General features: G+C 67.9%; 2 protein-coding genes across 2 annotated transcripts; one reads left to right on the top strand and one right to left on the bottom strand.

Moving 5' to 3' along the window:
- Positions 1 to 4,668: 4,668 nt before the first annotated feature.
- Positions 4,669 to 5,730, bottom strand: LOC119236949 (olfactory receptor 11L1-like). Its single transcript, XM_037500879.2, is given in 2 exon segments — positions 4,669 to 5,402; positions 5,405 to 5,730. Coding segments are annotated over 2 exon segments (969 nt in total). The 5' UTR covers positions 5,640 to 5,730.
- A 9,224-nt stretch (positions 5,731 to 14,954) lies between these two features.
- TRIM58 (tripartite motif containing 58) lies at positions 14,955 to 21,066 on the top strand. Its single transcript, XM_037500229.1, has 6 exons — positions 14,955 to 15,383; positions 16,700 to 16,795; positions 17,241 to 17,471; positions 18,777 to 18,799; positions 18,890 to 18,990; positions 20,194 to 21,066. The coding sequence occupies exons 1-6, from the start codon at positions 14,955 to 14,957 to the stop codon at positions 20,781 to 20,783; spliced, it is 1,470 nt and encodes a 489-aa protein (XP_037356126.1). The 3' UTR covers positions 20,784 to 21,066.
- Positions 21,067 to 21,396: the final 330 nt, after the last annotated feature.

Raw genomic sequence — 21,396 nt, 5'->3', positions numbered from 1 at the left:
GGAAATCTTCAAGCCTTCACCAATTTTCAGGACATGTTTGGACAGTGTGATCAGGTCACCTCACAGGAGACGGAAATGAAAGGTTGAACACAGCAGCACACGCACATGAGGGTACTAGACTCCGTGAGATCTAGAAGGAGTGATTACCTGGTAGATAGACTGAATCATTATCCGATGCTGACAACCTACTTATGTTCAATATTAGAATATTTGACAATGTTTTCTTCCTCTTTATTTTTTAAATGCAGATGACGGCTCCAGGGATGACCAATCTCACAGCCGTGACAGAATTCGTGCTCCTGGGGTTCCCCACCCAGGGGACCATGGGCTTCCTGCACCCGCTGCTCTTCTCCCTGGTCTACCTGTGCGCCCTGCTGGGGAACGGGCTCATCGTCCTCATCACCACCCTGGACCGGCACCTCCACACCCCCATGTACTTCTTCCTGAGGAGTCTGTCCTTCTCGGACCTCTGCCTCATCTCAGCCACGGTCCCCAAGTCCATTGCCAACTCTCTGAGGCACAGCAGCTCCCTCTCCTTCCCGGGCTGTGTCCTCCAGGTCTTCATGCTGGTGGTTTCAGGAGCTACAGAGCTGCACCTGCTCACGGTGATAAGCGTTGACCGCTATGCTGCCATCTGCCACCCCCTGCACTATGAGGTCATCATGAGCAGGGACAGGTGTGTGCAGCTGACAGCTGTGTCCTGGCTGGGTGGGGGTCTCTATGCTGTGATGAACACAGCTGGAACCTTCTCCTTGTCCTACTGTGGGTCCAGCATTGGTCCACCAGTTCTTCTGTGACATCCCCCAGTTATTGGCTATTTCCTGCTCAGGAAATTTAATCAATGAACTTGTCCCCATGCTCATTTCTTCAGTGTTGGGTATCTGCTGTTTCATTTTCATCATCATTTCCTACGTGCACATCTTCTCTGCTGTCAGGAAGATCCCATCCACAGAAGGGAAGGCCAAGGCCTACTCCACCTGCCTTCCCCACCTGCTGGTTGTGGTGCTATTTGTCTCCACTGCATTCTTTGCTTATTTGAAGCTGACTTTAGAGACTTCATCCATGTCTGACCTGGTCATTTCTATGTTCTACACGGTGGTGCCCCCCACCTTTAATCCCATCATCTACAGTCTGAGGAACCAAGCCATGAAGTCGGCTGTGGGGAGACTCTTGAAGGGGAGACTCACCAAAATGTAATAGGGAAGATGAGTTCATTACTCTTTACAATTATTTTAAATTTTCACATTATACTACTCTATATTCTTATAATTATAAAATACATATTAATAATATAATAAATAATAAAATAAATATTAAATAAAATAAATGATAAAATATATATTAAGATAACTTCATATACCCTTAGTTTTAGTTGTTGCTCTTTTTATCTCTTAGGTGCTGTGTGATATTCCGTGTATACTGGGGTAACTGAACTTCCAGCCACTCTCTGCTGGTCTCCATTTCTGCAGCTCCCGGCCAAGAGAGGCGATGGCTGGGTTTCTTCTCAGTTGTCAGCAGTTGTCAGCAGCAGTTTCATCTGTTGTCATCTCAGTTGTCCCTGGGGCAGCATCTCCAGTCTCTAACGTGGCTTCCCCTCTCATGTCACTGACCCCCGTGGTCACGTGTGGGACCAGGGGTCACGGTAGGACAGAGGCCCCTGTACTTAGTGAGTGAGGCCTTGACAGCATAAACAAGGCCGTAGGGTCCAAGTTAGAATCTGAGCCGTCTCGATCCACTGTAGAGAAGGACCCACACACCTGATGTGGCAGAGACCCTTCTGGAAGCTCTGGTGTGGGTGCCGCAGCGTTTACCATAAACACAATCAGCGCTTGGTGGACAGCAGAAATAAGAAAGTCAAGTTCCTGTGCACTATAATTACTAAAAATTTACAAAAATTATTGGGTGGGAATTTTTGAGAAACAATCTGTTCAAAACAAAATGACAGCTAGTAGCCTGCCTGGCATCTAATATTTCCAGAAGTGTGTTAGGGATGCCATCCAGGACCTCACCCCACACTTCACAGGAGTGCTGTCCCCATGTATTTCATCCCCTAGAGTGGGCGGGCGGGATGGCAGGACAACGCCCTGGCCGGGCAGGTCATCAAGAGGAATCTCACACGGAGTGTCCGCATTTTTATGAACAGGTTGAATTGAAAGAAGTCGTCGGATTTATGTGCAAAAAGGTAACACCGTCATTTGGTGTGTTCGTAGACGTGCAAAGGATTTGAAGAAGATCTCGTTTGGGAGGTGAAGCGCCCTGGGTGAGGCTGCTGTCTGGCCTCAGCGCCTCTCCGCTGACCGCATCGTCCTTTGCGTTCCCGCCTGTGACGTTCCATAGTTGAAAATGTCACAGCAAACATGTCATGATGAAATGGTTCCAATCGGATGTCCGCCATTCGGTCACTCTCAGACACCCGCCTGGGAGGGGCGGAGTCAGGCTGACCTGGCGTCCAGCCCGGGGGCTCCAGGTGGAGCCAGGCGAATCCCGAGACCAGCCGGGGCGGTAGAAGCGGTTCGGAACCCTGACCCGGGAACTTCTGGGCCTTTTCATTTTTAGTGCCGATAAGTGACTGTTAATATTAAGTCATGATGCTGTTCCACTCGCCAGTGAACGTTACGGAGTATGACGAGACTCCAGGGTGTGCCTCGAGCAAGAAGCTGGAGCTGACCGTGCAAAGGCGCTCGCTCCGGCGCGTCGGCCAGCCTTGTGCGACGTGATCAGAACACGTCAGTTCCCGGAACAGCAACTGCTCTAACCTGTAGGAATCCAGCATCTCGTCACAGTGAAAACCGCTGATGTCTGAGTCTTTCTTCCTGGGCGTTGCTAAGTGGCTTCCGTCGCCGTTTCTCCTCGCCGCGGTCCCGCGGCTGGGCAGTGGCGGGGCGTCCCCGTCCCCGGCAGCAGCGTCTAAATCCTCATCGCGCCAGAGGCCGCGCGTCCCAGCGGCTGCTCCCGGAGGGCGAGAAACGCGCGACGAGCTTCAGTTCACGGGAAAGCGTCACAGGCCCGCGGGGAAGGAAGAGAATTGTCGACCCCGAGAAGCCGGGACGCGGGGAGCAGCACGCGCCTCTCCCGGTCCCGCCAGTGAGGGCGCGAGGGATTCCCGGGCGGGGAGGTGACTACGGTCTTCGGGGGACGGAGTGACCGCGGCCGGGGAGCTCGGCGCTCACCGCGAGGCGGGGGCCGAGCCGGGCAGCAGCGGGGCCCCTCCGGACCGTCCCCCAGGGGCCGTGGCCGGGCGCCCCGGCTTGGTCCCCCGCCCCGCTCCCAGCGCCGGGTCAGGCGGCCTCGCCCGTCCCCTGCGCCGGTGGGGCTGAGCGCTGGGGGGGGCGCTGCCGCCCACTGGCCCGTCCGGGCTGGGGACCCCGCGCCCTGCCGGAGCCCCCAGGGGCCGGGGACAGCAGCTCGAGCCGGGGACGGCGCATGTGGCCTTCCAGGCGCGCCCGGAGCCCTCCCGGTGTCCGTGGGCGCCCTGGGGTCCCCGGGGTCGCCCCCCATCCCGGGGCACAGCCACCCCGGGAGCGCAGGGGAGGCGCGCTGGGCACAGCGGGGCGCGGAGCCCCGCCTTTCCAAACCGCCCTGTGAGGCCCGGGGCTCGCCAGGCGAACAGGGCCCCGGGTCTTCCTGGGCTCCTCGGGGCGCCTGGGGGCACCCGTGACATAGGGGGGCCCTGGGGGCCTGAGACCCATCGTGGGGTCACCCTCAACTGCGAAACCACGGCCGCGCTCCGCAGGGGAGCCCCAGAGCAGGGCGCGCTGGGAGGGGGTGATGGGGCGGGCGGGGGTGCGCGCTCAGCTCACCCCGCGGGGCGCCCGGGTGAGGAGCCGCGCAGGAGGCGCTGGCGCGCGCGCGGACACCACAGGGGCCCCGGGTCCGGCAGCCTCTGTCTGTCCCCGTGGGGACGGTCCCGCCAGGAGCAGGGGGGCGGTGAGGGGAGCCAGCGAGCAGAAGGGGGTGTGTCGGGTGAGGACCCGACGTGAGGGGTGAACGGGACCCCGAGAGATGCTTGTCCTCCGCCCGCCGCTTCAGTTCCCAGGCCCAGGCCCCGCTCCGAGGGGCTCTGGGGCTCCCCGCGCACCCCGCCCCGCGGGCCACGCGCCCGGGGCACTGGACACAGGCGGGGTGGGCGCGCGGGGTCCCCTCCGCGCAGGGGGTGGGGGCTGCAGGGAAAACCAGCAGAAGCGGCGCCCGACTTGGGACGCGCCGAGTCCCCAAGTCCGGCTCCGCGGCGGGCGGAGCCCCCGAGGCGGGGGCGGGGCGGGGGCGGCGGGGGCGGGGCGCGCGCCCGCGGGCTGTTGGCCTCCGCCGCGGGCCGGACGCTCCTCCGAGGCTCTCTCCGCCCTCGCCCGTCTCTCGCCCCCGCCCCTCCCGCCGCGACTCTTCCTAAACGTCATTCGACAAACGCCCGGATCTCCGGCTCTGCTGGCCAGTCCCGCGTTCGGAAGCCCCGGCCGGGACGCGCCTCCCGCCGCCGCCGGACGCCCCCGCGGGCTGAAGCGGCCTCTGCCCCCCGGCCGCGCGCAGGGACGGGGCGCACGGAGCCCGCGGCCACGCGGCGGGGCCCCTCGGGGCGGGCGGAGGCGCAGCGGGCGGGGCGGGCGGGCGGGCGGGCGGGGGCGGCAGCCCCCCCTGCGGGCAGCCCGGTCGCGCCCGGGCCCACGGACGGCCTCACCCGGGCGAGAAGCCGCCCCTCGCTCTGAGGCCGCGCACGCGGCCCCTCCTCGCCACCGCTGTCCTGACGGCCTCCTTGAAGTCTGTGTTCCTCAGGCTGTAGATGACGGGGTTCAGCAGCGGGGTGACCACGGTGTAGAAGACGGACATGACCTTGTTGATCTCGGGGGACAGGCGGGCATTGGGGCGCGCGTACATGGAGATCATGGTGCCGTAGTAGATGCTGACCACGGCCAGGTGGGAGCCGCACGTGGAGAAGGTCCTGGCGCGGCCGGAGGCCGAGGGCATCCTGAGGACAGCGGCCACGATGAGGACGTAGGACACGAGGGTGAGCAGGAAGCACACGCACAGCACGGCCACGGACAGGGCGAAGATGACCACCCCGGTGAGGTAGACGCTGGAGCAGGACAGCCGCATCAGGGGGGGCAGGTCGCAGAAGAAGTGGTCGATCCGGTTGGGGCCACAGAAGTCCAGCCTGGCGATCATCAGGCAGGGCAGGGCCCCGGTGCCCACCCCGGCCACCCAGGAGACGGCCACCAGCTTGGCGCAGGTCTCGGGGCGCATCAGGAGGGGGTAGTGCAGGGGGCTGCAGACGGCCAGGTAGCGGTCATAGGCCATCGTGGCCAGGAGGAAGCACTCGGTGGCCCCGAAGAACACGAAGAAGTAGAGCTGGGCCATGCAGGCGGGGAAGGAGATGGCGCGGCCCCGGGCCAGCAGGCCGGCCAGCACGGCGGCACGACGGTGGAGGTGTACCAGACCTCCAGGAAGGACAGGTGCTTGAGGAACGTGTACATGGGCGTGTGCAGCCGCCGGTCATGGCTCGCCACGGCGATGATGACGACGTTCCCCGCCACCGTGAGCACGTACATGAACAGAAAGACGGCAAACAGCAGAGACTGCCACTCGAGAAGGTTCTGGAACCCCAGCAGCTGAAACTCAGTGACAGCAGACACATTTGGGGGCTCCATCGCCTGCGGAGGGGAAGAGACCGTGGAAAGCACTGCGGACAAGGCATGAAATTCCTCGGTGCCGTCTGGAACGTGAGACTGTCTTCGAGCACTCCCGTCTCCACGGCAGCTTTCTGGAAGGATGTGCGCGGCTCCACCTGGCTCTTAGACCCCTGTGGTTTAGACCCGCTAGGCGAGGGGGGGGCAAGAGTTGGGGGAGGGCCTCAGCAAGCGCCACTCACCAGGCTCTCTGAGATCTAGAAGTTCCCGCTCAACACCACGGGTAAGAAGGGGCTCACTGAGCCGAACTCAGGAAATACAATGAATAGCTGGGCCTCCCTGGTGTGCAAGGGTTCAGTCTCAGCGCTGAGAAGCTGTCGCCAGCCACTAAGGCATGAGTTCAATCCCCGGCCAGGGAGCGACCCACGGGGCGCGGCAGACCTCTCCTGTCTCCCCGCTGCTCCCCTCAGCAGTGGGTTTCAGCAGATCCACCTGTTCTGCTCCCCGCTTTGTCTCTGGTCTCCGGTAAATCCTCTCACCCACCCCCCAACCTTTGGCCTGTACCCCAGTTCTTGTATGCATAAATAAATAAACCTTTAAAAAAAATAATCGCTATGTTTTCCTGGACAGGGCCTGAGCCCAGGCCCTTTCCTCCCACAGGTGACCCTCGTCTGGAAACAGGGCACACCTGGCCCGTCTCCCAGCCCCGGGAGACTGTGTTCTGCCCTCCGTGTTTACGGACACCTCCTCCGGGCACCTGAGCATCTGAGTGTGTCTGTGTGTGTCTGTGTGGCCAGGGCTGAGCCAGCCTGCCTCTCCACCGGTACCTTCTCACCCAGGTGGACGCCAGCTTAGTCATCGGACTTGGTGTCCAGTCAGCACGTCACCCCTCCTTTTTTCCGAGGTCTAGCCTAGTTCTGGACGAAGCCAGCATCCGCCCGCCATCAGGGGCTTCCCTCATCAAGGACTGAGCGGGACGTCACCTCTGTAATGCCCAGGCCCAGGGCTCCAGCCGCAGGCCCTTCCGCCTCCCTCCCTCTCCCCAGTGACTATTTCAGGCGCTTCTCCAAAACCTTCCAAGACTTTTTGTGTAGGAAAGTGATGAAGCTGAAGCGCCCGGAGGCCCTCCTTCACCGGCCCCCTCTGTCTCCCCAGGAGCCCGATGGGCGGTGCATCACCCCGTCCGCCCCCCTCTCCCGCAGAGGCTGCACCTGAGCCGGCTGTGGCTTCCCTTGGACCCAATATTTGTTCTCTTGCCCAAATTAACCAACACCCCCCTGGAAATGCCGCATCCCCCCGAGGAGCGCCGCCCGTCCCACCCGAATGCTCCAGTCTCCCTGCACCCCAGGCACGCCCGTCCTTCCTCCTGGGAAAGTGGACAGAGCAGCTGCCACAGCAGAGGCCTCTGTTAGGCTGGAAACCAGGGCGCAAAGCAGATGCCTTGGCGAGGGGCTTGGGCGTGAGGCTGCAGGGAGCGGCCAGCTCAGGGCTCCGGAGCCATGGTCCCTGGAGCTCTGCAGTGGAAAAGGCCCCTGGCTCCACCTGCTGGCTGCGCCCCAGAGCTGGCCCTGCTGCGTGGTGTCCGCCCTCTGTGCCCAGGGCCCGCCTGCCCTGCTCCCTCCCAGCCGCTCCCCCTCCTCCTCAGAGGAACCAGACCTCTGGGTCTCTGTTCTGACCCCATCTCAGCTCCTGCGCACAGCACCGACCACAGCCTCTGGCCTTCTCTGCTCACTGCTGTTCCTGGGCCCTGCCCCCGGGCAGGCTGACCCCAGGCCAGTCCAGGAGCCCAGGCTGAGGGGAAGCGTGACCCCACCGGGCAGCGAGTGATGCCATTCACTTTGGAACATGGTCCTTTCCTGCCATTGCCCCCACTTCCATGACATGAGCAGTGACCGGAAAAAGGCAGAATTTAAATGCCGAGACCACCAGGGCCTGGTGGACGGGGTCAGCATGGGCAACGTGGTTGGGGTCAGAGGGCATTTGGCCCCATTTCCGGTCACCTAAAGTCCCTACAAACGCAGTCAAGGACACAAGGGAAAAAGGACCTGCTGGGCCTAGCCCTTCGCGGCAGGACGGGGTGCCGGGGTGACAGGGTGGGGGTGTGGCGGGGGTGGGGGGTGGCAGGGGTGAGGGTGCGAGCAGGTGGCGGGGTGACGGGGTGGGGGGGGGGGGTGCAGACCTGCTCGGGGCTGACATCAAGTCAAGTCCTGGCTATTCCAGGGACCGGATCACCTGATTTACCACGAGCTCAGTCAACAAGACCCGCCCCGAGGCAGAACCTCCCAGGCGCCAGCCCCACATCTGATGTCACAGCTTCCCTGGAGCCTTTATGGAAATAAACATGCCCCAGAACCACAGCCCTCCCGGCCATCCAGGGCCACCAGGCGCCTCTGGGCTACGGCCTCCCTGCTGCTCTCCAGGCCCCACAGGGGGGGCGATCCCACCTGGACGAGCGACCGCAGGGCCTGCAGCCTCACGCTCGCGGCCCCTCACCCACAGGCATGGCCTCTGGCTCCAAACTCACCTCTCCTGGTGGCCTTCTGAGCCCTGGGCCTACCTGTCCGCCTCCCCGGCACGCGGCGCCCACGGTCCCCTGCTGCCGGCTCGGCCCTGCTGCCCTCCGCCCCGCACGCCGGCCCTGGCTCCCTCCTGCAAGCTGCGACGGGCCATCTTCTGCGGGTGACGCGGCTGGAACACGCCCCACCTTTCAATAACCCGGGCCTCCTGGGGCCTGGCCCTCGGGGAGTCCTCCCAGGTGTTCTTCCACGATTTGCCAACCGAGTTAATAAGCAACAAAAGCAAACTTCTGAGACTCCCCGCTGCCCAGGGGGCTCAGGCATGGGCAGCACCCCTGGGACCCGAGCAGTTCTTTCAAAATGTAGCTTAGGTTGGCCCCGGAGATGCTGAGCTGGACTGACTCCAACAAATGGGTGTTTCTCGAAAATGTAGCGAGCAGGGACCCAGGGGCCCATCCTGAGGGCAGACGGGTGCCAGCAGCCTTCCGCTTCGCACTGCGGTTTCAGGTGCGCCCACGAGAGCACATCCACGCACCCACGCGGGGAGACCCCCACCCAGGCCGACTTCCGGCGACCAGAGCACCTGCGCCGAGGGCGTCTCCCAACTCCAAGGAAAACGCAGCACCTGAGCCGGGAGAGGCCTGAGCGGAGCCCTCCACGTGCCCCGCCCCCTCTTACCAGCAGGACCAGAGGCCGCTGCATGGCGGGGCACTGTCCGCGACGCGCTTGTGCTTGACTTCATTCATAACTTATTTTCCAAAATACTGCGATCCGTGTGCATATTTTTCAGAAAACTTACAGACAGAACAGACGTCGGCACCCACGGCCAGGGCGCGGCGCGTGCACGAGCGCCCGCTGTGACCACGCTCAGGGGCACGGGCGGCTGCACACGCACAGGTGCATTTTGGGGCACTGGGTGAGGAGCCGCTGCAAGCTCTAGCTGGCACCACCGGGTCCTGGGGTGCCCGCGGCGCCAGGAAGCCTGAGTTCGTGGGGGCGAGGCTGCGGGGAAGAGCGTCCAGGCTCCCAGACGGGGTCCGGGGCAGGGTCCTGGGCAGGGTGGGGTCCACTGCACTCCACCCGAGTTGGCCCCCTGATGGCCCACCCCCCAGCTCTCCTGTTCCCCTTGGGCAGCGCACGCCCTGCGGCTGCGGCCTTGGCTGGCCTTCGCCCTCTCCATCACGGTCTTTCTCGCTGGTAGACGTGGGGAGGAAAACAAGCCGCACCCCGGCCTGTGGGCAGGCTTCTTCCGGGCGGTCTTCACACTGGGCCCCCACTCTTCGCCTGGCACGCCGCAGCCAGGGGAGGAGAGCGGTGCAGGCACCCAGGAAGCGGGCGGGCAGGCCGGCGGGCGGGCTCCAGCAGGTGCGAGCACAGGGCACACCCCCCCCATCAGCGCCGCCACGTGAGGGTGGCCGGCAAAGGGCGCTGGCACCCAAGCCCCACAAGGTCACCCCAGCACTCACGGGCCAGCAGGCGACCAGCCTGAGGCCTGGCCTGAGGAGCCTGGGGGGCGCCGGGCTCAGGTGTGCTGACATCCGAGGGGCCCCTCGCCCCGGCAGATGCGCGACGGAGGAGAGGAGGGAAAACGCCACCTCCAAGAGGCAGCAGGGCCATGACAGACGCGCACCCCGGCTGCGTCCCGAGCCGGCTTCCCCAGGCTTCCAGGCCCGGCCCCGGGAGCACACGCAGGCCCAGGACTGGCCTCAAGACCTTTCTGCACCCAGGCCGTCCTCCCCGCTCCCCAGGCCCCAGCCTCCACTGCTGACCAGCGCCGCCCCAGGCGCCCGTGCCATCCCCGCAGCACCACCCCGGCCCGCGTCCTCCCCCTGGCACGTGCCCTCGTCCCCGGCACAGCGGCCTGCTCTCCCTCGGGCGGGCGCCCCTGGGTGCGGGTGCACCGTCGGCGACGAGTCGGCATCTGTGTATCCGTCTCCACCAAGACAAGCTCCCAGATACTGTGAGATGTTCAAATCCTCACCCGGAAGCACCTTCCCGAATCCCTCCCTCCTCTTCCCCACGCGGTCGCTGGGACACTCCCTCACGCCCACGTGGGCAGCCCCTCCATGCCGCACAGGGGCCGGGCAGGGGCACCGGAAACCGCCAGCAGTGGTCACCCTCACGCTGGCCAGATGCGCTGAAGTCACCTCAGTCGAGGCGAAGTGACCTGCCCCCTCGGCGCCGTTTTCCTGGGGCGGCTGACTTGGGGCTTTGCTCATCCCATGGCGGGCCCCAGAGCAACGTGGCCGGAGCCCAGGGATTGGGGCGTGTGGGGTGCACCAGGCCCAGGGGTGGGAGGGCCGCCCAGGCAGGGGCAGGTCTGCGAGGCAGGGAAGGGGAAGCAGGAGTCCAGGGGGAGCCCTGGCGAGCTGGGGGGCAGCCACCCCGCGGGCGCAGGCCGGGGTCTGGGGGCCGGGGCGTGCTGTGCTCACTGGGGACGGTGCAGTCTGCGGAGGAAGCTGGGACAGGCGCTTTCTCGTGGGGGGACCCCAGGGACTCGGCAGTTACAGGAGGGGTGGAACCTCTGCCCCCCGTAAGGGTAGAGGCGCCGCTCGCGACGGGCCTTCAGGAGGAGGTCTTCCGGGCCCATGGAAGGAAAGGCTAAGGCGCACACTTGAAGCCGCGCACGGGGCATCGCTGGGTTCGGTGTGGAAAAGGGAACGATTATAAAACACCCGCGTTTCTTCAGAAGTTTCACAGATGACAGTTACTCATCCCAGCACAGTGTGGACAAAGTCTGGGTCCAGCTCCAGCAGTGCAAACCCCGCCTCTGAACAGGGTGAGGGGGTGCCCCGCTGCTCTGTCTAGACCTGCTCTCAGAACCACTCCCAGACCCACGGGCCCTGGGCCTGGGCTCGGCGCCGGGGAGGGTCCAGCACCCCAGGCCTGCTGGTTACCTCAGATGTGGCTTCCCCAGAGCGCTGAGGGCCCTGGGGGTGGGCCTCAGGGGAGCCAGAGGCCTCTCTGCTCCCTCTCCCCGGGGGATTCTGCAGTTTGGGCCCTTCGAGGCCCAGCGAGAGAGGCTTCTTTATCATTTAAACCCCTCTGGAATCAAGCGAGTGACGCGTGGGCACGACTTCCAAGGCTGCCACGGGGGTAGCATCTTCACCAGCCCCCCGCCAAGTTATTGAGAGGAGAACCTCCCTCCTCCCCAGGCTGGGGCCTCCCTCCTCCCCAGCCGGCTCAGAACAATTAGCCCTGGCAGGCAAGTCCCAGGGGAGCGCCTTCCTTCCTTCCTTCCTCTGGGCACGTGTGTGCGGGGGTGACGGGTTTGCGTTTATTCAATGCAGGTCAGATGCCAGCCCCCACCATACCACCCAGGCCAGCCCAAGGCCCAGGCCCCACCAGCTGCAGGCGGAGAGAGTGGAGGCTCCCGGGGCAGAGGAGGTGCCAGGGCGCGGAGGGGGTGCGCCAGGGCACAGAGGGGGGTGTGCCAGGGCACAGAGGGGGTGCCAGGGCACAGAGGGGATGTGCCTGGGCACAGAGGGAGCGCTAGGGCCCAGAGGGGGTGCCAGGGAGCAGAGGGGGCGCAAGACCAGGGTCAGAAGGGAGGTCTTGTCTCCAGGTCCTTCACCATCATGCAGGCTTTCGGGGCAACCCCAGGGCGATGGCAGGGTCCCGCTCACAGGGCCACCAAGGAATCGCGCACATAAACGTCGCTGCACACGGGTGGGGCAGGTCGGAGCCTGTCAGCTGAGCTGCGGGCCCAGCAGCCTGCTCACGGGTGGGGTGCACCCTGTGCCGGCCCCACGTCCACCTGGGGGAGCTGCTTTCCATACACCAGGGTCTCCCCAGGAAAAGTGTGAAACTGCCAGGACGTTTGATTCCCACGGCAGGGAAGCCGGGAGCCCCCCCAGCAGCCCAAAGAGCCACGTCCCCAGCCCCCGGAGAGGGCCTGCGAGCCCGGGGCTGCCCGGTGACTGCCCATGGGCGCCTCCCCGCCCAACAGCCCCCGGCGGCGGCCACGGGCCCTGGCCTCGCCTGGAAAGAGTCAGAGCAGCCGTGCGCCCCGCGCCTGTCCTGGCTGGGATTTCACCTTCAATTTCCAAAAAAGTACTTTTTGATTTTGCTTTTTAAGGATCCAGCTCCGATCACATTCCTTCTTACACACTTTGAAAATGTCCTTATTTCTAAGCAAAACAGCTGACGATAAACTTGCACACTTCTGAATGCTTCGCCTCGTGCTGATCTCCCTCTTGGAAAACCCTCTTCACAGGCCGCCGCCCCCGCACCAGCCGGCCGGCATCTCCCCCTTTGCGTCCTGCAGCGGGGAGGGCTTCCCTCTGCACCCCCATGCTCGCCTGCTGGGTCCGGGAGGACCCGGGCTTCCCATTCTCGGCGCTCACTGAGGTGAGCAGGGGCTGTGCCCCGACGGCCAGGCCGTGGTCCCCACAGGGGGAAGGCGGGGCGCAGGGCAGGGCCTGCGGGCAGGCAGGGCTTGGTGTCTGGGCAGCGCTGGCTGGTGTCCAATACCCAGGTGGGGCTGGCCCCGCAGTCCACGGGGACACGGGCTGTCCCTCAGGACATGGCCTGCACTGCTGTCCCCTGAAGCCCTGCCGGCCCTGGCAGCACGGCGGCCGGAGAGGCCTCTGAATAAAATGTGCACAGGAGACATTCTCGAATCATCGAATCACTTAAAAGAGCAAGGGAGCTGCTCCTGAGGTCAGACAGGTGTCACCTCGCTGCTGGGGTGAGGGACAGGCACCTGACAGCAGAGTGGGGGCGGCCAGAGGGGCGGGCGGGCGGTGCATGGCTCCAGGCGGGAGCCGTGCTCTGGCACACGCAGAGCACACCAGGCACCCGCTACGGAGTGAACACACCTGACAGGTGCGCGTACCTGGGGCTCCTGGGTGCCCCTGGGCGCAGTGGGCAGGGGCGGGCTGAGGACCAGCTCAGGGTCGCCGGGGTCGGGGCCCCCTCCCACTCCCCAGGAGCGGCTTGCTCCCCTCGGAATCCTGCGGAGGTCAGCAGGGAGTTGCCCAGGACCGGAACTAGGCGCCCCTGACCAGCCAGGGGGCCGTGCCCCCAGGGAGGCAGAGCACCCACCTCGGCCCCGCAGCTGCAGGGGAACGGGGGCGGGGCTGGGGGCCCAGGCCTCCCGCCCTCAGGGAGGAAGTGCTGAGTCAGTGGCTGTTGGTCTCCAGGTTTGTGCCCCAAGTTCTCAAAGCGGAGCTGGCAGAGCCTGGGGCCTGGGGCAGGGGGAAGGAACCCCAGGGAGCCGAGCGGCTGGGGGGGGCTGGGGCTGGGGCAGAGCGGGCGGATGCCCTGCAGGAACAGGGTCAAGAGCCCAAGCCTGAAGCCAAAGCAGGCAGGAAGGCAGGGCGGCCCCGAGACACCCACCACCCTCCACGCCCTCCACGCGCCCCTCCGCCGCCTCCCGGACCTGTTTTTCTAGGGACAAGCAGGCAGGCTCAGCCCGCCCCTGCTGAGAGGGAGACGAGCGCGCCCCGGGCGCCCCTCGCCCTGCAGACGGGGTGCCCCAAGCGCTGCTCTCGCCAGTGAAGCAGAAACTGCTCCAGCCTCTCCCAGAGCCCGCCCGGGGCAGGGCCATAGCGCAACATGTGGGCGACACGGCCTCGCGCGGCTCCAACCGTCGCCGGCACCTTCTCTCCCGCCTGCGCCTGGGGGAGCCGCGGCGACTGTCCATTTCCTCGGTCCCTTATGTCCCCAACTGGCATTTACTGGGTGTCCTTGTGCCAGACCCCTTCCAGGAAGGGGACACGGCCCTGAGCGGCACAGAAAGGCGCCTCCCCGCCACGGCCGTCCTGCTCTCCCCTCTCCCGAGCAGCTCCTGCGGCCAGGGCTCGGGCAGCCGCCTGACCTCCTTCCGCCCTCCGTCCGGAGCGGCCCTCCGAGGGGCACCGGCAGCCCGGGAGGGGTGCCCTCAGCCGCGAGGGGCGGGTGCCGGCCAGGCTGCTGTCCTGTCGGGAGCCCCGACCCTGCCACTCTCTTCCAGCTTGTCCTCAAAACCCCTGCGGGTCTGAGTTGCCCACCGGCCTCCAGCGCCCCAGACCCAGACCCCGCAGGCTCAGGGGCCTGAGCCACCGCCCCGCCCGCCGCGGGGCCTTATCTGCCGCACTCAGCACCATCTGGCCCCACAGGCTGGCAGGGCGGCTCCGCCTCGCCCTGCCCCAGCTCATCTGGTGGCCGCAGTGCCAGGCCGCTCTGCTTGCCAGAGCCCCTCCCCGGCCGCCACCCCACCCGATGAGAGCGCAGAGGTGGGGCCTGCAGGCTTCTCCCGCCGGCTGGGTCAAGGCTGCCAGTAAACAGCTTGCCCACGTGTGCTGCTGCCCGAGGCTGGTGGGGGCGCCTCGGGCCCAAGCGGGCCCCTCCCTGGCACAGAGGGCCTGGGCCAGTGACGCGCCCGGACCGGGCCCCTCGAGCAAAGCCGCAGGCCATCTGGCTCCGGGGACAGCCGCTCTGGCACTCGTCGGGCTCTGGTGACCTGTGAGCTGCCAGGCGCTGACCCCCGCCTCAGTCACCGCGGCCCGGGCGCTGGGCGGACCCCTCCCCACGCCGCCCCGCCCCGCCCGGCCCGAGCATCTCCAGCGCCGGGTCGGCCTCAGCTCCTTATCTGAGGAGCCGACGAAGCCCACGTTTGCCAAGGATGTGAGGAAGCCCGAAGGCCACAGGTCTGCCGGGAAATGATGGCAGGAAGGAGCCGGGCAGCTCCCCCACGCCGCGACGCCCGGCCCGAGAGCGCGCGGAGGCCCCGCCGGGGCGCCCCGGGGGCGCTGGGGTGAGGGTGGCGCGGCCGAGGCCCGGCCCTTCTTCTCCCCGGAGCGGCTCGGCGGGCGCCGAACCCCGGCCTCGGGGCGGCATGGCCTCGGGGGCGCCCGGGGAGCGGCTGCGCGAGGAGGCGCGCTGCCCCGTGTGCCTGGACTTCCTGCAGGAGCCGGTCAGCGTGGACTGCGGCCACAGCTTCTGCCTGCGCTGCATCTCCGAGTTCTGCGACCGCGCCGAGGGCGCGCCGGGCGGGCTCTTCTCCTGCCCGCAGTGCCGCGGCCCCTTCGCGCGCGGCGGCTTCCGGCCCAACCGGCAGCTGGCGGGGCTGGTGGACGGCGTGCGGCGCCTGGCGCTGGGCGCGGGCGCGGGCGCGGCGGGGGCGCAGCGCTGCGCGCGGCACGGCGAGGAGCTCAGCCGCTTCTGCGAGGACGACCAGGCGGCGCTGTGCTGGGTCTGCGACGCCGGCCCCGAGCACCGCGGCCACCGCACCGCGCCGCTGCAGGAGGCCGCCCGGCGCCACGAGGTGGGGCGCGCGCCGAGGGGCCGCGGGGGGGCGGCGGCGAGGCCCTCGGGTGCCCGCGAGCTGGGGGGGCCCTCAGGCTGGGGCGCGGGGCGGGCTGGCCCGGGCGGGGCTGGCGAGGGTCCTGCCCCCTCAGCTCACCTTTCGGGGGAGGCCTCCTCGCCTGTCCCGCAGGGTCACCTGCCTGCGCCCCGGTCCTGGGGGCCGACAGCTCTCACTACCTGCACCGCACCCCCTGGGGGAGGCCGCCCTGGCCCCTCACTTGAGGCTGGTCAATTCCTGGGGGCTGAAGCACCTCTCCTGGGGGGCGGGGTCCCCAAGGGCCCACACCCCTTCACCTCCCTGCCTCTGCCTGGCCCCTTCGGGGAGCCCTCCTCTGCCTCCTGCAGCTGCGTGTGCCCCAGGCGCCTAAGGGGACGCCCCGCACTGACAGGCGGAGAGGCTGGCCCAGGGGGGCTGCCCAAAGGCCGCCGGCGGCCACACGCCGCCAAGTGTGGGTCATGTATTTTGGCTCAACCCCCACCCCCCAAACTGAGGAGGAAGACTCCGGGGAGTCTTGGGGAAAGCCTGGGGGTACCCGCAGTCAGCGTAATGCCTTGAAGCTGTTGGGTGGTCACTGCCCCCTGGCCTCGCCCCACCAGGGTCGGGGCACTGCTCCGCACCCCCAGGCACCCACAGAGGTGCTGGCTGGGGACCAGCACCCCCTTGCCCTGCACTGCGGCCTCCCCGAGGAGAGCCAGAGCCGCCGCTGCGCTTGCCTGTGGGGGCATCTCGAGCTGGCCAGGGAGGAGCAGTCACGGCTGCAGCCTCCGGGTGGGCGCGGCGGCCGGCGGAGGCCGAGGGGAACCCCCAGTTCAGGGCCGGGCCTCCCTTCACCTCACAAAGGCCGCAGCACCGCGCCGGGCGGAGGCAACACGACACGCGACAGACGAGCCCCGCGAGCCGGCCTGCACCCCGGGCGTCCCGCGGGGTTGGGGTTCGGCCCGACCGCCACCCGCAGGTGCCCACACCCCGGCACCGCCCCAGAGGAAGCGACAGGAGGCTGCCCGCGCCGCCCGCGGGCGCCCCGCCCTCTCCTCGCTGGCCCGTCCGCTCCAGCTGCGCCCCGCGCAGGGGACAGTCGCGGCCCGGCCTCTCGGCTGACGGATCTCGGCGCGCACTGGGCCTCCGGCCGGCGCCGCCCGCGCGGGACGCTCTTCCCGGCAAAGCTTCGCTCCACGGCTGTCCAGGGGCGGCCCCTGCGCCCGCGCCCTCGCGCTCCCTCCCCGCCCAGTGCCCGGCCTCGGCCGAGGTCTGGCGCTGACCGCGTGTCCCCGCAGGCGAAGCTGCGCGCGGCGCTGGACCTGGTGCGCAGGGAGGAGCAGGAGGCCCTGGCGCAGGAGGCCAGCGTGGCCAAGAAGACCGTCCTCTGGAAGGTGCGCCGGCCCGGGGCGCCTTCGGGCCCCACGCCCCGCCCGCGGGGTGTCCAGCCGCGTCGGACGCCGCCTGTCCGCTCGCCCTGCCTCGCCCCCCCCAGCGCGTCGGGAGCCCGCGGGCAGCGCGGCAGGGAGACCCGCAGGGAGACAGGGAGACCCGTGGGCAGGGAGACGCGCGGGCAGGGAGACCCGCGGGCAGGGAGACCGCGGGCAGAGACAGGGAGACGCGCGGGCGGGCAGCGCGGGCAGGGAGACGCGCGGGCAGGGAGACCCGCGGGCAGGGAGACCGCGCGGGCAGGGAGACCCGCGGGCGGGCAGGGACCCGAGGGAGACCCGTGGGCAGGGAGACGCGCGGGCGGGCAGCGCGGGCAGCGGGCAGGGAGACCCGCGGGGGGGCAGCGGGCAGCGCGCCCCGCCCGCCGCCGACCTCGGCCGGTCCCCCCAGGAGAAGGTGGAGGCGCAGCGGCAGCGCGTGCGCCGCGAGTTCGACAAGTTCCGCGGGCTCCTGGCGCTCGAGGAGCACCGGCAGCTGCGGCGCCTGGAGGACGAGGAGCGCGCGACCCTGCGGCGCCTGCGGGACAGCCGCGGCCAGCTGGGCGGGCAGGCGAGGGCGCTGCGCGAGCTGGCGGAGGAGCTGGAGGAGCGCGGCCGGCGCCCGGCCCTGGGCCTGCTGGAGGTGAGCCGCGGGGGGCGGGGGGCCCTGAGGCTTCCGCGGGCTGGAGAGGGCGCCCCGCGGGCCGGACGCGCCGGCCTGGGGCCTCGAGCCGCAGGGGCCGCGGAGCGGAGGGACCCCGCGCCCGCCGGGCCGGCCTCTGAGACGGCTGCAGCGCTGAAATGAACTTGGGGCTCGGCGCAGGGTCGGTCAGAAAACGAAGACGCCCACGACGCGGGGCCCCAGGCCCCCCCCGCGCCGGGCTGCGCTGCTGTTCAGTGGCGGCCGGCCCAGAACGCCCGGCCCGCGCGGCGCCCACAGCCCACGGTCCAGCGCTGCCCACGGCCCCCTGAGTGTCCAGCCCCCCCCCGCCCTGCACCCCCGGCAGCGCCCACGGTGGCGGCGTCTGTGGCGCAGGGGACAGAGCCAGGGGCGCGAGCGGCTGCTCCGTGGACTCCCCTGGGGGTCGGAGCCGCCCGCCACTGCCCTCGCGCTGGCCTGTCCCCGCCTTCCCACAGGCCATGTGGGAGCCGCCAGGGAGCGCAGAGCCAGTCCCCTGGGGGGGAGGAACACCGGGCTTGGGGGGCGGCTCGTCCCACATGGCCCAGAACAGGCGGGGAAAGGGCCCCGCGTCAGGGCACGTTTCCCGACATAACGATTCCCAGGCGAGCCTCGGGCAGAGGGGCCCTTGAATAACCAATGTTCATTGCTGCACCCACATTTCCTTTGCCCCCCGCATCAATAAGCTACTTTGTGGCCCCGCGCTGCCTGCCCTGGCCGGGAAGGAGCTCCGCTCCCTCGCCCGCGCTCCTGTCCCGTCAGGACGGGCCTGCCGGTGGCGTCCAGAGGCAGGGGCCGGCGGCTGACCACTGCTGGCCGCAGGCCTTGTTGAGCGGCGCTGCTGGGCGCCGAGGCCTCCCGTTCTGATCCCCGGGGGATCTCCTTGCACTTGGATGGTGGGGCACAGATCACCATCCCAGGTTCTCCTACGGACACGCAGGCAGCAACTTCTAGGCCTGCACTGTCCACAACCACTTCTGCAGAGAGTGACTCTGCCCCAGCCGGCGCCACCCACGCCCGGTGCGGAGGCCACCCCCCCCCCCCCCAGCGCAGGCCCAGGCTCCAGCGCAGCAAGGAGGCGCAGACAGCGCTGGCCGCGGCCCCCCTCGGGCAGGGAGCTGAGTCGTCCTTTGACATTCCCAGGGAGGGTGGGCAGCAGCCGTCCAGGCCGTGTGGGGAGGCCGCCTCCGCGTCCTTGGTGCCCAGGACTGCTGGCTGCCCGCGGCCACCGCGGCTCGGCCTCACGGTTCTTTTCCCTCCCACTTGCAGGGGGTGAGAGGCGCCCTGAACCGGTAGGTCTGCTTTCCCCGTGGGGCCCGGCACGGGCGGGGGCAGGGCTGGGGTGGGGACCGCTGAGAGCCGCGGGTTCTGGGCCTTCCCAGGAGCAAGGCCATCGCGCGGCCGGAGCCCGAGCCCATCCCCATGGAGCTGAAGACGCTGTGTCGCATCCCGGGCATGCGGCAGATGCTGCGCAGGTTCCAAGGTGGGTCTCCAGGGCGGGCGCGGCCTCCCGGACCCTCCTCCCTGCCCGCGCCGAGCCCGCGCTGCGAGCTCCGGTCCGCCAGGACTCGTGGAGTCGTGTCTGGCTTGTCCTGGCCGTGGCGCTTTCACCTCAATCCGGCCTCCCCTGGGGGCCCTGCAGGTCGCACTCCTCTGCGCCAGGCCCAGACCCGCACCCCTCGGGGCCGTCGGGGCACGTGTGAGCACCGTGGTCCCCCGGACGCCCGGGAGGTCCAGCCGGGGCTGCCCTGGTCTCAGGCCGGCCTCCCCTCAGCAGCCGTGACCACCTCTCCCCGCGCTAGGAGGAGGCGCCGGCGGCCTCGCCGTCCCGGCCCAGTCCTTCCCGCGTGTCCCTTCCCAGCCGTCTGGGGGTCCTCCGGGACACACCCCCTCTTCCTCCCGGGCACCACGCCCGGGAGTCGGTGGTCGCGCTCGCAGGAGCCGCCGCCCCAGCCAGGCCCCTTCTCCGCACACCCGAGAGAGGGAGGCAGCTCGTGGGAGCCGCGCTTCTCTGCCCCAGCGCGACGCGGCCACCACCCGGCCACCGGCTGGCTCCCCGGCGGGGTCGCAGGTCGGCCTGAGGGTCGAGGCCCAGACGCACCTTCCCGCCCTGATGCCAGGAGGTTCCTCCCGCGGCCGCGGCGCCTTCCCAGGCCCCGTGACCACCAAGCCTGACTTCTGGGCCCGCCCCCAGCCGCCCCCACGGAGGCCACGCGGGGTTCCCCTGCGCTGAAAGGCCTCACGCGGGCGACCGGGTCTGCTCAGACAACCTGGTCCGGTGTGGGACGCGGTCATCAGAGGATCGGGGTTATAGCGCCCCACGGCAGCGCCCGCACCTCGGTGGGGAGCTCAGGCCTGTGGGGACCGTCTGCAGGTTTGGAGGAAGCAGAGACATCCACCCCCCACGGCAGGAGCCATTTTCATTTTCAATCATAAGCCCCTCCGGAGTGCCCGCCGCGAGGTGTGGACGTGGCCCGTGGGTCCCGTCCTCACCGTGGCGCTTCCCAGGAGCAGGCGGAGACCAGGCGGGGGCGGAAGTGACAGGGGAAGGGTGACCGAAAGAGATGGGGGTGCCTGGCAAGACCAAACGCCTGTGCTGTGCCCCAGGAGTTTCTAGCAGTGGGCAGAGCCCTGAACACAGCCGCCCCCTAACTGCTGTCCCCTGTCCCCGCCCTTCGCCCCGCAGAGGACATCAAGCTGGACCCCGCCACGGCGCACCCGAGCCTCCTGCTGACCGCCGACCTGCGCAGTGTCCAGGATGGGGAGCTCTGGGGGGACGTCCCCAACAACCCTGAGCGCTTCGACACGTGGCCCTGCGTCCTGGGCCTACAGAGCTTCTCCTCCGGGCGGCACTACTGGGAGGTGGTGGTGGGCGAGAAGGCAGAGTGGGGCTTGGGGGTCTGCGAAGACGCCTTGCCGAGAAAGGGGGAGACCACGCCGTCTCCTGAGAACGGGGTCTGGGCCATGTGGCTGCTGAAGGGCAATGAGTACATGGTCCTGGCCACCCCGTCCGTGCCCCTCCTGCACATGCAGCGGCCGCGCCGCGTGGGCATCTTCCTGGACTACGAGGCGGGCGAGGTCTCCTTCTACAACGTCTCCGACGGCTCCTACATCTACACCTTCAGCCAGCTGTTCTCTGGCCTCCTGCGCCCCTACTTCTTCATCTGCGACACCTGTCCTCTCGTGCTGCCCCCGATGACGGCCGCGGACTCAGAAAGCTGGGCATCGGGGGGCCCTCTGGACCCTGCCGGTCGTCTTGGGGACCAGCTTTCCTGAAACCCCACGTCGGAGAGTTCTAAACCTGGCCAAGGGCCCGAATGCATTGGGGCCACACACAGGCACCCCAGAATGCCCCCTTCAAGGGGCACACAGCGGCAGAACATTCCAGAACACACACGGGTCTATGTTGGGAGGTGCCGGGAACTGTTCTAGAAAGGGAGCCCCCTCGTCGCCTGCCTCACGAGGTTCCCGCTTTCTGCAAGTCTTTCTTGAGAGGGAGAAGCTCGCGCCAGCGTTCCTGGAAGTCTCCGGCTCCTCCCCACAACCTGCAGCCCAGCCTTCCCGCAGGAGGGTGCTCGGGCGGCCAGGACCCGCTCCTGCCTGTCTCGGCCTCGAGTTCCTTCTCTGCGCTCCTGTCCTCTGCCCCGCCTCCTCCTCTGGCCCCCCTCCACTGTCCCCCCCACACTGCCCCCCTTCTCTGTACCCCCATATGTACCCCTCTCCGTCCCCTCCTCCTGTCCCCCCCTCTGTCCTATCCCCCGCCTCCGTCCCCCGCCTCCGTCCGCCTCTGCCCAGGTCCCGCTGTGGCCCTGCCCCGTGAGTGCCAAGGGGGAGGCGCGGGCCCTGGAGGCTCCAGCACCCCTCCAGCGCACACACCGACGCATCAACA

The sequence above is a fragment of the Talpa occidentalis genome, unplaced genomic scaffold, assembly GCF_014898055.3.
Source record: "Talpa occidentalis isolate TD23 unplaced genomic scaffold, MPIMG_talOcc4v2.1 talOcc4.9, whole genome shotgun sequence".
NCBI lineage: Eukaryota > Metazoa > Chordata > Mammalia > Eulipotyphla > Talpidae > Talpa > Talpa occidentalis.
This window is presented reverse-complemented; position numbering and strand designations above follow the sequence as displayed.

What these genes read in the sequence shown, in the direction of transcription:
- TRIM58 (XM_037500229.1), top strand. Translation starts at nt 14,955, where the DNA reads ATGGCCTCGGGGGCGCCCGGGGAGCGGCTGCGCGAGGAGGCGCGCTGC. An exon ending in AGGCCGCCCGGCGCCACGAG is followed by an intron (nt 15,384 to 16,699) that starts GTGGGGCGCGCG and finishes GTGTCCCCGCAG; the next exon opens with GCGAAGCTGCGCGCGGCGCT. An exon ending in GTGAGAGGCGCCCTGAACCG is followed by an intron (nt 18,800 to 18,889) that starts GTAGGTCTGCTT and finishes GGGCCTTCCCAG; the next exon opens with GAGCAAGGCCATCGCGCGGC.